General features: G+C 43.8%; 3 protein-coding genes across 6 annotated transcripts; 2 read left to right on the forward strand and 1 right to left on the reverse strand.

Moving 5' to 3' along the window:
* The first annotated feature begins 1,371 nt into the window (after nucleotides 1–1,371).
* Nucleotides 1,372–4,228, forward strand: LOC137871636 (clusterin-like protein 1). The gene is made up of 7 exons (XM_068709510.1): nucleotides 1,372–1,462; nucleotides 1,618–1,766; nucleotides 2,107–2,277; nucleotides 2,371–2,824; nucleotides 3,262–3,390; nucleotides 3,492–3,706; nucleotides 4,016–4,228. The coding sequence occupies exons 1-7, from the start codon at nucleotides 1,372–1,374 to the stop codon at nucleotides 4,226–4,228; spliced, it is 1,422 nt and encodes a 473-aa protein (XP_068565611.1).
* Nucleotides 4,229–5,454: 1,226 nt separating this feature from the next.
* Nucleotides 5,455–7,394, forward strand: tyms (thymidylate synthetase). Its single transcript, XM_068709964.1, has 7 exons — nucleotides 5,455–5,807; nucleotides 5,960–6,033; nucleotides 6,142–6,316; nucleotides 6,433–6,534; nucleotides 6,613–6,788; nucleotides 6,878–6,949; nucleotides 7,029–7,394. The coding sequence occupies exons 1-7, from the start codon at nucleotides 5,552–5,554 to the stop codon at nucleotides 7,164–7,166; spliced, it is 993 nt and encodes a 330-aa protein (XP_068566065.1). The 5' UTR covers nucleotides 5,455–5,551; the 3' UTR covers nucleotides 7,167–7,394.
* enosf1 (enolase superfamily member 1) lies at nucleotides 7,158–12,775 on the reverse strand. Of its 4 annotated transcripts, none has more exons than XM_068709960.1 (15): nucleotides 12,633–12,774; nucleotides 12,450–12,552; nucleotides 11,544–11,659; nucleotides 10,551–10,637; nucleotides 10,414–10,440; nucleotides 10,254–10,326; nucleotides 10,113–10,151; nucleotides 9,839–9,921; nucleotides 9,631–9,753; nucleotides 9,384–9,518; nucleotides 8,562–8,603; nucleotides 8,344–8,473; nucleotides 8,144–8,243; nucleotides 7,973–8,054; nucleotides 7,158–7,636 (listed from the first exon to the last, which is right to left on the reverse strand). In XM_068709960.1, the coding sequence occupies exons 1-15, from the start codon at nucleotides 12,711–12,713 to the stop codon at nucleotides 7,547–7,549; spliced, it is 1,311 nt and encodes a 436-aa protein (XP_068566061.1). In that variant the 5' UTR covers nucleotides 12,714–12,774; the 3' UTR covers nucleotides 7,158–7,546. The 4 variants fall into 4 exon arrangements, 3 of the variants coding, with proteins under 3 accessions (XP_068566061.1, XP_068566062.1, XP_068566063.1); XR_011102845.1 differs by lacking the exon at nucleotides 7,158–7,636 and adding an exon at nucleotides 8,964–8,997 and having other exon boundaries at nucleotides 12,633–12,775; XM_068709961.1 differs by lacking the exons at nucleotides 12,450–12,552; nucleotides 12,633–12,774 and having other exon boundaries at nucleotides 10,551–10,689; nucleotides 11,544–11,634.
* Nucleotides 12,776–12,777: the final 2 nt, after the last annotated feature.

The following is a 12,777-nucleotide window of genomic DNA, read 5'->3' on the forward strand; positions in this document are numbered from 1 at the left end:
ATCGTCTTGTGTGCAGCAGGAGAGGGTCTCTGGTGCTACAGGCCTGAAAGACAGGAAGCAAGATGCAGAGCTGACACAGTGTGATGGATCCTCTAGAATACAGCACACACACTTGATATGAAGTTAGTGTTCTTGTATTAGCGTGCATATTTGCACATGTACATGCAGTCCTTGTGCTCCTCTTGTTGCCCCATTAAGACAAAAGCATGCCAGTGTGTGCCAGGTCTCTGCAGGAAGCCCGGGCTTACTGTCAGCGTGACGGAGATTAGAGCAGAACTTTTTACCTGAGGAGGGCTGGTGGAGTGTGTCGGGACACAATTAAGTGGGATGTACCTGCAAATAATTGAGCAAGTAGTGTTTAGAGTGCCTTTAACTCATGTCTTAAACTGATCTGCAGTTATGCTGCGCGCACGAGGCTTAATTATGCCAACTCACTAATAGGATCTGTGCCGGTGAGCAGATCCATAAAAATAGAACAATCCTTTGAGGTCGCCCTCGTCTCTCCAACAGCACAACCTGCTGCTTTTGTTCTGGAGTCTGCTGTTTTCCTCACAGCATTTACGGAGGTAAATATGCAGCTATGTGTTTTGTTTTTGTTCTGCGTTAATGATCACAGTGATTCCTTCCGTAACAGTGGACTTGGAGAAGGTGTTTCTTCACAGGCAACATCAAATGCAATAGTCATTTTCCATTAAGATGGATTGTAGGACTCATGTATGGACAGTGGGATGCAACGCATGCAACCTGAGAGAAACAGTAGCGCTTTGTGTTGTCAGGGAGAGATAATGAGAGTAATTAGCATCAGCATTGAAAAGATCCACAATATGACATTTATGTTATGGTGGCAGTGCCAGTTTGAGTCATTATAATTGTGTGGATTGATACATGCACACAGAGATGTAATACAAAGTATAACACTGTTGCTGAATGTGTTCCTCTCCAAGCGCAAGAAGAGTCATATTTACTAAGGAATGAATATATAGTTATGTTGAGCTCTTAATCTTGAGGATTCATGATAATAAATAGAATGTCAGTGTATTATGGTTATCATTCTTGTTATGTAAGGTGATTAGATGACCGTTGTCTGCAGGAGCATGGTGTTTATCTGGCTTTACGCTGATGTGATATTCCATGCAAATGAGTTCACTCTGAGGCGACGAATTGCTCTTCCTGTTGATTTAACATTTAAATGGCCTCCGTATTAAAATGCTTGACAACTGGCACCACCTTGTGGCCGGTGTATGACACATCCCATTAAATGTTAGTCAAATCAAAGCCTGTCTTTTGTCTTTATGGAGAGCTGGTGCTGTGTGGCGCTCCACAGCAGAATAATGAGCAACTTTCTGCACATTTTACAGATCTAAAGACAGGATGAGGAGGCTGCTCGTTCAAATCCTTTGCATCACCGAAGTCCTGCTCTGTGCGGCCGACTCTCCTCCACTGAGCGAGGACACGCTGAAGAGTGAGGCCTTCAGAAAAAACACTGAGATGTACTCTTTCTTACCAGTACTGGTTGATTACAGTATGTTACATTGTTGTGTGTGTGTGTGTGTGTGTGTGTGTGTGTGTGTGTGTGTGTGTGTGTGTGTGTGTGTGTGTGTGTGTGTGTGTGTTTAGAGCTGTCTGCAGCAGGAGAGCAGTGCGTTGATGAGGAAATGAAGCGGGCGTTACTCGGGGTGAAGCAGGTGAAGGAAACGATGGAGAAAAAAGAGGAGAGGCACCGACATCTCATGGAGGCCCTGAGACACAGCGGTGACAAGAAGAAGGTGTGAACTGTGTTTCTGCCTCAGTGTGTAGTTGAGCAGTTACATGCCAGTCTTTGTGATTTATTCTGAAGCCCATGACATATTTCCTGCCTCGTAAAGGCAAAAGCCACACAAAGCCTCACAGAGAAACCTCAAAGCAGACAGTGAATAATGAATGTGGGAGTGGGGCTGGTTAAGGGAGTCGGGGTGTAGTTTTACTGCAGTCAGGATAAATGAGCTGTCTGTAGATTTAACATAATTTCAGAATAAAAGGCTGTCTGCCAACCACATCATATACTCTCTGGCTTATTAAGAGGTAATGTATCTGTGACAGCATGTTCTCTTTTCGGGGTTTCTTCAGGGGGCGATGCAGCTGATCCGGGAAACAGAGCAGAAACTAGAGGAGGCTGAGCAGCAGTGTCAATATTTAACCAAATCCTCCTTTGAAGAATGTCAGCCGTGTCTTGAAGATACTTGTAAGGCCTTCTACACGGCTACGTGTCGCCGCGGCTTCGCCTCTTTCTCATTCAAGGTTATAACGGTCTCAGACATTCAAAATGAGAAGAGACTGCTTTGTTTCGGGCTCCAACTGTGACGGTTCCTCTATGAATGTCTCTCTCTGCAGGTGGAGGACTTTTTCAGGAGAATGGCCGCCCAGCTGGAGGCCGAGGAGCATGTTTACAATCAAAACCAGGAGAACGTGGGTCACACCAACTCACCCGAGAACCAGCTCCCAGAGGCCAGTGTAGATCTGGAGGTTCTGCGGGCCGACGCGTCGTTCGGCCGGCTGCTGTCGAACACCAGCCTCCTGTACGACCGCAGCACCGCGCTGGTGAAAAGGATGCAACAGGTGTTCGGGCATTCCTTCCTTGCGGCCTTCACCACAGAGGTCCGACCCAGCTCGCTGTCTTCCATGCAGGGAAGCTCCGGCTCCTTCTTCGGGTCGTTGGGTCTGGATCACGTCCTCGAGTCGGTGTCTGACTTCGGGAGGAATGTGCTGGAAGAACTGAGCTCCACAATGGCCGATGTGTTTGAGGAGATACAAGAAGCAGAGACGTACTTTCAGCAGCCCAGCACAGGTATCTATTTGTGTATACACTATAGACCATTTTTAAAGTTGTAAACCTGGGTCGGGTCATTACGTCACTGGACTCACATTGTATTCTACATGTAGTTGATTGTAATAGAGCTTCTCAATAACTATTAATAATATTTAATAATCTCCTACGTCAGCCAGCTCTCTCTCTATAATGTTTCCTATTATTGTCAGGAGGTTGCAGCTTACATGCCTCTATAAATCTGGACCTACTTGCAAAAATTAGAAATGGTGTCACGATGACATAATGACCTTTCCTTTTAAAGATTCCTTGTTGCAAAGTGTGTGAATGACAGCTGACAGGAAGCAAACATGGACCCAAACCGTTTCCTAGCTATGCGCTTCAATTGAAACGGCCGAAGTATAAAATAATAAAGTGTCCGATGTTGACATCTGTTAGTGTGTGTTTTATCTACAAAGGTACAGGAGCCCTGTCTGCTGGGGGACAGCCGCAGAGCAGACATCTGTGCAGACGACTCCGCAGACAGGCATCAGAGTGCTGGCAGCTCCAAAGTTTGTGCGAGACGTGTGACGAGTATTTGTTAAAAGGTAAATAACTGGCACAAAGAACGAGCGAGTGAAAGACATGTTTGAAATAGTTTGTCTGTTGTCGACTTCTCCTGGACTCGTGCACGCTTCTCTGCATACAGAGTGTCCCAGCGTCCAGCAGTTACACTCTGAGACGGAGGAGATGCACATGCTGCTCAACGCCTCCCGTCAGCAGTACCACGACAGGCTGCAGCTGGTCCAGAGACACACAGCGGACACGCAGAGATGGCTCAGAGACATGGAGGACAAGTACGGCTGGGTCGGCCGGCTGTCCAACGGCACCGTGGGCCCACACGGCACCTTCAGTGTGATCGCAGTACGTCTGCAGTGTCTGTCACTATCTCACAGTAGCTAATTTGGGATGTTATGAGAGTTGCTAGGCGCCAAATGCGCTTTAATACTTCTGTTATTTACAGTTAATCCTATCTGCTACATGTGGTTTTAGATAATTGACTTGATCCCTCAAATTAATCAACAAAGTTTAAATCAAAGCTCCAAATCCAAAGTATATGAAATAGCCTACAATGTGTATGATTATTTTGGCTGGCAAGAATCTTGTTAGTTATTATTTTATTATTGTATTTTTGCCATCGCGGATGCAGTTCCACTCGTTCTTGTTTTTCAGGTGAATGCACAGCAGCAGCAGCTGAAGACCACGAGACCTAAAGCTGACAGCAGTGTGGTTGTAACCGTGCTGGACTCAGGCCCAGTAACCGTCTCCGTCCCCTCAGAGCTGGAGGTGGACGACCCCGCTTTCATCCAGTATGTAGCTCAGGAGGCTCTGACACTCCATAAACAGCAGATAAGAGGTATTGATCCCTGCAGCGCTGGGGCTTAGTTAATCATTTGGCTCCCAGCTTCAGCTGGCAGAGCTCCAACTTCAATTTGAGTCAAATTAAATGTAATCATTTGAAACCTGCCAACTTTACACCGTGACAAATCCCTGTGCGTTTCTTCAAATGTAATCTTCTTCTGAGACCCACGGTGAAATAATATATGTTATAATCCAAAATGATGAGGTAACTAAGAAACAATCATAAATTGAATCCTTCATTGACTTTGTATTAAATGCACCCATGTTCAATGCAGCATTGTTATTTGTAGCCATGGACATATTTAAGCTTGTGACTTGCTTTTGTCGATCTTTAAAAACTGATTTATGTTTTGTTTTTACTACACTTGAACTGAGTAATGTTCAGGCGCTGAATAATGAGTCCAGTTCTTCAACAATTAAGCATATCTTTGTAAAACTGGAACATGCACAGCTTTTATTCTTTGTATTCATGAATGCTCATTCTTAGGGTTTAAAATGTTTATGCAATAAATGTATGTACGCTGTGCTTGAGCCATTGTTTTGTTTTTTTCACAAGTCATCCAAATAAAAGGGATTGTTCATAAAATATAATATATTTAGTATATGATGTTTTTATCATCTGAAGAATGATATGCAAAAATATTTATTATAAAAAGTAATTATATATATATATATATATATATATATATATATATATATATATATATATATATATATATATATATATATATATATATATAATTACCCTACCATGAATACAGATTGTTCCAAAAACTGAAGAATGATATGCAGATATATATATATATATATATATATATATATGTATATATATATATATATATATATATATATATATATATATATATATATATATATATATATATATATATATATATATATATATATATATATATATATATATACACACACACACACACACACACACACACACACACACTTGAATTCAATTTCAAAGGAGTTTATATTTATTGGTATATATTTATCAGTAGTCCCATATCCCCACATTTTACTCGTAATTACCGTAATTACTCGTTTCATGCATATTTTATTTTTCAGTATCTATAGTTTTATTATTATTTTCTGATTCCCTTTTGGCAGTCATGGTGCAAGAACGTACTGTTAAGAATGTTTAATGGTTCCTGTTTGAGTTTTCGTTGTAAAGATCGAGTGTAAAAAAGTAGGGTGCGCGTTTCTTCAATACTCTCGCGAGAGTTCGTGTCATAACGTAAGCGCTCCTCGAAATCACCCGGGAAAACCTCCACCGGTGACACAACACAACACTTCTTTCTGTCAAATCGTGTAAAGCGACTCTTTTGTCTCCTAAAAATGCCCGCCACGTCAGAAATACACAGCGCAGACGGCTGCACGGTGGAGGAGGAGGAGGAGGAGGAGGAGAAGAAGAAGAAGAAGAAGAAGTCTGCAGCGGCGGAAGAGAAGAAGAAGAACTTCGGTGCTTTCTGCGATGAACGCGGGTACCTGGATCAGATCGAGTACATCATGCAGCACGGCCGCAGGAAGGGGGACCGAACCGGGACCGGAGTCGTGTCTGTGTTCGGTGCTCAGGCCAGATACAGTCTGAGAGGTTTGTTAAGTGTTTTTGGTATTTAATGTAATTACTGTACAGGCAACAAGCATCCTGCATTAAAAAATCAACTGCAAAATAAAGTCGAAGCGTCAAAGTGAATTATGCAGAATGTCCCATGTTAAATATCTTTTTACTGGTTTTATTCGTAGATCAGTTCCCCTTGCTGACGACCAAGAGAGTGTTTTGGAGAGGCATTCTTGAAGAACTGCTGTGGTTTGTTAAGGTGGGAACGATACGACAAGATTGACCCGTTTCTTTTCAACTCACCCACATATGTTCATATTCACGTGCAGCATGAAGCTGTGAATTGGGCTCTGATGTTTCTTCACAGGGATCGACGAACGCCAAGGAGCTCTCGGAGAAAGGCGTGAAGATCTGGGAGGCCAACGGGTCGCGGGACTTCCTGGACAACCTTGGGTTCACTGATCGAGAGGAAGGCGACCTGGGACCCGTGTACGGTTTCCAGTGGAGGCACTTCGGCGCCGAGTACACAAACATGCATGCAGGTGCAGTTACAGTAGAGCTGTGTGTGGTATCTACTTCACAGATGCAGCTTCACACAGAATACTTTTCCTTCGCTCTTAAATGATCCTTTTTTTTTTTGTATTAATTCCTTCCACAGATTACACAGGACAAGGTGTAGACCAGCTGCAGAAGATCATCGACACCCTCAATAAGAACCCAGAGGACAGACGGATCATCATGTGTGCTTGGAACCCCAAAGGTCCTGCACGTGCTGAATCTAAATCTACTTGGATCGAATCCTAAACTGTCATTTTAATTGGACCGTCTTGTCCCGCAGACCTGCCCCTCATGGCGCTGCCCCCCTGCCACGCCTTGTGTCAGTTCTACGTGTGCGACGGCGAGCTGTCGTGTCAGCTGTACCAGCGCTCGGGCGACATGGGCCTCGGGGTGCCTTTCAATATCGCCAGCTACGCACTTCTTACCTACATGATCGCACACATCACGGGACTCAAGGTAAGAGGCACGTTTGTCACAAAATAAACTCACTTTAAGCGTGTTGTTGTGTGCTCAACATACTTCTTTTTTTTCTACTGTCCTTGCAGCCGGGCGACTTCGTTCACACGCTGGGAGACGCTCACATCTACGTCAACCACCTGGAGCCTCTCAAAGCACAGGTGGGTCTGTTAGAGAGCTTTCCGTCTCCCCGCTCTCGGCCTGGTCTCTGACTCGCCCGTCTGTCTCTAATTTTCGCAGCTTCAGAGGGAGATCCGGCCGTTCCCAAAGCTGAAGATCCTGAGGAACGTGGAGAGCATCGATGATTTCCGCGCAGAAGACTTCGAGATCTGCGACTACAACCCTCATCCCACCATTAAGATGCAGATGGCTGTGTAAAGATCCAACTTTAATGATTAGAACATGTGATACACGCTGCTTTACATGTACTCTATATTTGTCATTCATTCACAAAAACATATATTGTAAAAGTTCAGTTCATCCAAAGAAGGTGAAGTGGTTTCATTTATTTCTATAATTAAGTGTAAAAATGCCAGTTAGTTGTGAAATTTTCCTTTTTTCATCCATTAACATCTGATTTGTAAATAAAGATTTTGTGTCAGCTGGTTTTGTACAGAATTTTTGACCCAAAGGAGCCGAGCAGCAACACAGTTTAATGTTACAACGGTCTGAATATGACACTTCTACTTTTATGTTATTACATATTTACTCCACGTCTGATTATGAGATTATAAAAGGAGCCTTCCGTAAGATGCTTATTAGTTTCTGTAGAGCTTCCACACGTCTCCTTCAGGGTACTGGTGTCTCTGCACTGATGACTCCAGCATCTCACAAGAGTAGCCTGGACCCTGAGAACAAGAAGCACGGTGCACTCAAACAAGAGCACGCTTCAAATACTTCCTTTTACTTCTACATTTCAAGAGGGAAATATTGCACTTTTTACTCCATTACATGTAGTTGATACCTAAAGTTACTTTGCAGATTCAGATTATACAAAACTTAATGTGTTATTATGGTTAAAAATAAGACTTTATTGATCTCCACCCGGCAGTACATACGTATGTTCCACCTTTACTAGCTGCAATAATAAAATAACGCACATATGCATGCATCAATCATGTTTAGAGTAATGTAGATATTCATTTTGTATTTTGTACGTTGTCGTTTCCATCTGTCCATCTCACCTTGGGAGGCATGTAGTGGGCATCACGAATCACCACAGGGCTGGTGAAGTGTTCATGCAGGTGATCCACATATTCGCACATTCTGGCAAGGAAAAAGAGGAAAATTGCTGAAAATAATCTGCTAATCCGTTTCAGTCGAGAGCTCTTGACTGAAACGAATCCTGCTCTTACCGGTCGCTGAGACTCGCAGACACACAGACGTAGTCGAACAGAATCAGATGCTGGACGAGCTCACAGAGACCGACTCCTCCGGCATGAGGACAGACGGGCACTGAGATGAGATACGGTAGTATTTGTACAGTAGCCGTGCTTTTCATACAGATATCACACTTTGAATATGATAATTCTACGGAGCCCTGAAAGCAGAATACCCCGGAACTTGTGGGCCATCAGCAGCACGGCCAGGTTCTCGTTGACGCTGCCCAGCCGACAGCTGTCTATCTGGAGGAACTGCAGGGCCGAGGCCTGGAGGAACTGCTTGAACATCACCCTGTTGTGACACTGGAGAGGAAACGGAAACCCAACTAAAAAAAAATCTATCAATTCATCAGCCAGTGATACGTGTGCTCGAACAAACACGAGGTCTGACCTGCTCTCCTGTTGCCACTCCAATCCCGAGCGGAGCCAAAGCCTGCAACAACGAAGTCAAACGTCTTGTATCAGTCGTCAACAGACGGATTACTGAACAGAAGCTCAGAGGCAAAGACACACAAAACAACCACAAATGGACATGGACATTAAAGTAGCAGCAACAATACCACAAAGAGATGCAAAACGACCACAAAGAGACTCAAACCTACCACAAAGAGACAAAGAGACTCAAACCTACCACAGAGAGACAAAGAGACTCAAACCTACCACAGAGAGACAAAGAGACTCAAACCTACCACAAAGAGACAAAGAGAACCACAACAACCACAAAGAGACAAAGAGAACCAAAATTACCACAAAGAGACTCAAACCAGCTACAAAGAGACAAACAACGACTTGCGTTTTGTCTTTCCTTCCATCTGGTTGTCTTGCTCCTATGTTGAAGGGGTGGGGGGCTTAACGGTTAATAGACATTTTAATAATTTCAGTCACTTATTTATTGCATTGAAGATGTATCTTTTGTTTTTGAGTTGTATAATTTTAGTCTATTTTATTATAATAATATAAACATATTTTTTTTATTTATTTGCTGTCTTACTACTATTATTATAGCTTTGAATCCTATTTTATTACATTTGATGATTTTATTATCTAGCACGCATTGGTTTGAAGTTGTTACATTTTATTTATTTTATTTTTTTACTTTATCTGTTGTTTTCTCGGTCTACACTTTGAACTGTACTAACCTCTATAAAAGGTGCTCTATAAATACAGCTTCCAACAGCTACAGCTTTCCAACATGGAAACTTTTCTGTCTCACCTTGGAGATAGCAGCGTGACCCAGGATGTCATCTGGAGACGTGGGCTCCTCGATCCAGAGAGGTTTGAACTCGGCCAGGCTGGAGACCCAGTCGATGGCCTCGGCTACGTCCCACCTCTGGTTGGCATCGATCATCTAATAACACGGCTACGCTTTAGTACACTGTCGTTTCTGAACATAAATACGATGTTGGGGGGGGGGGGGGGGGGACACACACACACACACACACACACACACACAACCATACCAGTGTGTTATCGGGCCCAATCATTTGCCTTATGAGGCGGCATCTGCGTATATCGTCCTCGAGATCAGCGCCGACTTTCACCTTGAATTTGGTCCATCCGCTTTTAAGTGCATCTGTGCAGAGCTTCAGAAACACACAACCGTCACGCTCATTTCAAAACGTTTTCTTTTTTTTAAAACTACATTCATGCAGCACTGAGACCTGAGACCTGTGTGAGCAGCTGGTCTGAGTATCCGAGCCACGCACAGGAGGTGGTGTAGGCAGGATAACCCTCTTCCAGCATGTGATCCTCTGGGAGGAGACAGAAGCAGTCCACTCAGGTAATAAACACTCCAGCAGAAGTGTGTTTTAATCGAGCAGTAGTAGAGTGCAGGGGGCTATTATGCAGCCTAAGAGCACTCCTGTTAGTTTCTAAAGAGGCAATTTCGTTCCGCAAAATCCCATTCAGCCATGTAATTAATGACTCTTTTCAGTGTGCTCACCTCTCCGCTGCTTGCCCTCCTGTGCTTTCATGAGTATGTCTGAATGAGAAAAGAGAAGCATCAAGAGTGCTGATTTGACGACACAGCATTTAGGTATAAGAGAGTACTGAACATACATCAAACGTCGTACACCAACCTCACCTACAGCCTCCTCCTCCGTCAGTGCGTCGGTGATGTATCTGAAGTCAATGCAGGAAACAATCTGCTTGGGATCCTGAATTGACACACATGAGACACGATATTTCCCAAACGTGGTCACATCCTGGACATAAGTCTGACATGTAGACCTCCCGTGACTCACCATGTCGACAAGCAGCTTCCACAGCGGCTGCAAGGAAAAGGATGACAACGGATCGTGAGTCATGAAGAGTCGAGCTTGTGAAGGAAATGACGATTTGTTTGCTTTTTTCGATTAACGCCTGAGCAAACAGTCCCCACCTTGCCCTCTGCCCTCGCCCACAGGTCCCACACCGCATTCAGGACTGCAGCTACGGCCAGGTGGATCACTCCTTTCTCTGGGCCCAACTGGTTCAGACGAGAGTTTAAAAACATGAGGCGCTGGAAAAAGAACGCTTCTCTGGAGTGTGCATCAAAAAGGGGTTCAAAGAAAAGAGGCAGAATGTGAACACCAAAATGAAGACCTGATGGAAATAAAGACAGTTAAAAAAGTGTGCACTCATTTACAAGACTTAGAGACCTTTTGAAACACATTATAAGTTGCTTTTCTTTTTGCTTTGTATCCAAATAGCCTCTTCCAAAAAGCAATTTGAAAACCTGGATTCAAGAGCGCTCTTTTACTCATATTTAGTCACTTTTATTTGCGTCTTCCCATCACTCTTCATCAGGAATTTGAGACCTTCAATGACTAGAAGGTCTTCTTTTCACACTTGCCTTTCGCTCACATTATAAAATGCTTTTCTTTGTCTCCGAAGAGCAACTTATAACGTTCTTGGCTGCGTGTACCTAGACTCTGCTACTTGAAAAGCCTGTACTTTATCACATCTATTTGTCGCCTTGGCCCATCAGTCTTCATCAGGCCTTTGGGACCTCCAGAAACAGGATTAGGCGACCTGTGGGTGCTTCAGTATTATTATCAGTAGGAGGCTGCGCCTGTCAGCGTCTTGCCATGATGACACACAGAATGATTTTAAATTGAAACCGGGATTCATGCGGCTGTTATTTTTGAATCTAGGTAAGAATAAATGGATTTAAAAAGGAATCTATGAGAAAGTAAGAGGATGTGAATCGCTCTCTCCATGTTGTACAGCAAGGTGCTGTAAGCAAGATGGATAACGCTATGAAAGCCATGAGGCAGGAACAGAAAGCTCAAGTAATTCTACAAAGACAGTCGCTTTTAAATATGATAAATGTCAGGCTGCATTGCTCAGTGTTATCTGTTGTCCTTTGACCCGCTCGTGTGGCCGTTCTCACCCATCTCATCTGGCCGTCGCTGGTCAGGAGGCGGTAAAACCCCCGGAAGTCGCTCACAATCTCCTGCAGGGATTTCCCAACGACCAGAGCAGCCACGGCCTCCACAGCACAAACCACTGCGGGTCACAACCGCAACAAAGTCAGCCTCCGAAAGACAGCCACACCTCACACGTCCCACATGTTTTATTATGGTCTTTGAACAGAGGTGCACCTGAAATCAGTTGCATTGTGTTTAATATATATTACCACAAGATGGCGGTGTAAGGGTCAACTTTGCCTCTTATCATATACAGTATGGTCTATGCTTTGCACACAGGTACTGAGAAAATAAATGCTGCCTTCTAAGTATAGTCAAAAAGAAAATGGAAGTATATGAGTATGAGCATGATAAATCAAAGTGGAGGCTGTTGTGAAGTCACTGACTGAACGTTTACTCAAATGGCAGATGATGTCTCAGTAATTTATGAAAATGTAGCAATTGTACATTATCATAAATGAATTAACTGCACATAATTTACACTGACATTGTGACGTGTGAGCAGACAACTTATTCTCATTACTGACCCTGTTCTCCTATAGACCTACGATGACCAAAGCTTATTAATAACAGTAGCATTTTGGAATTTCATATAATTAGCTGATGAATGGCCTAAATTATATCATCCAACAACCTTTTGGTTCAATGCACAAATACAATGATTGGAACTTGCATTAAGTTGTATTTACGGTCGAGGAAGTGGGAAATTCGGAGCTTGTTAGGAGCACGTGAACGCAGCAGCGACTTTGTGCAAGTTATTCGTGGAGCGACATTGTTTTCATTAGTGCATGTACATACTATGTACACACTATGCACACACTGTGCACACACTGTGCACACACTATGCACACACTGTGCACACACCTTACCGATCTCCGTGCCCTTCCCCAGAGTAAACGTGAGGCCGAAGCCCTTCAGCCCGCAGTCCGTGTCGATCACCACGTACGCGGCCGAGTAATCCGGGTCGGTGTGCTGCAGAGTAGGACGTTACAGTGGAGAGAGGCAGAAAACATGCGCACACGCACACACACAGTGCACACACACGTCCTTACCATCGCATCGGAGCCGTGTTGCTCCACAGCCGTCGGGAATCTCACATCCCGGACTGTCAGACCAGTAATTTTGTGCAACATTTTGGAACTCGTCTTGTGATTCAGGCCGTTTGGAGGACTTCCTTCTAACGTGACCTGCAGTAGT

The sequence above is a fragment of the Cebidichthys violaceus genome, unplaced genomic scaffold, assembly GCF_023349555.1.
Source record: "Cebidichthys violaceus isolate CVI_PGR_0920_01 unplaced genomic scaffold, fCebVio1.0.p SCAF_15, whole genome shotgun sequence".
In the NCBI taxonomy this organism is placed as follows: domain Eukaryota; kingdom Metazoa; phylum Chordata; class Actinopteri; order Perciformes; family Stichaeidae; genus Cebidichthys; species Cebidichthys violaceus.

What these genes read in the sequence shown, in the direction of transcription:
- LOC137871636 (XM_068709510.1), top strand. Translation starts at nt 1,372, where the DNA reads ATGAGGAGGCTGCTCGTTCAAATCCTTTGCATCACCGAAGTCCTGCTC. An exon ending in TCGCCTCTTTCTCATTCAAG is followed by an intron (nt 2,278 to 2,370) that starts GTTATAACGGTC and finishes CTCTCTCTGCAG; the next exon opens with GTGGAGGACTTTTTCAGGAG. An exon ending in GCACCTTCAGTGTGATCGCA is followed by an intron (nt 3,707 to 4,015) that starts GTACGTCTGCAG and finishes CTTGTTTTTCAG; the next exon opens with GTGAATGCACAGCAGCAGCA.
- tyms (XM_068709964.1), top strand. Translation starts at nt 5,552, where the DNA reads ATGCCCGCCACGTCAGAAATACACAGCGCAGACGGCTGCACGGTGGAG. An exon ending in GTACACAAACATGCATGCAG is followed by an intron (nt 6,317 to 6,432) that starts GTGCAGTTACAG and finishes TTCCTTCCACAG; the next exon opens with ATTACACAGGACAAGGTGTA. An exon ending in CACACATCACGGGACTCAAG is followed by an intron (nt 6,789 to 6,877) that starts GTAAGAGGCACG and finishes CTGTCCTTGCAG; the next exon opens with CCGGGCGACTTCGTTCACAC.
- enosf1 (XM_068709960.1), bottom strand. Translation starts at nt 12,713, where the DNA reads ATGTTGCACAAAATTACTGGTCTGACAGTCCGGGATGTGAGATTCCCG. An exon ending in CAGACCAGCTGCTCACACAG is followed by an intron (nt 9,754 to 9,838) that starts GTCTCAGGTCTC and finishes GTGTTTCTGAAG; the next exon opens with CTCTGCACAGATGCACTTAA. An exon ending in GTCACGCTGCTATCTCCAAG is followed by an intron (nt 8,604 to 9,383) that starts GTGAGACAGAAA and finishes TCGTTGTTGCAG; the next exon opens with GCTTTGGCTCCGCTCGGGAT.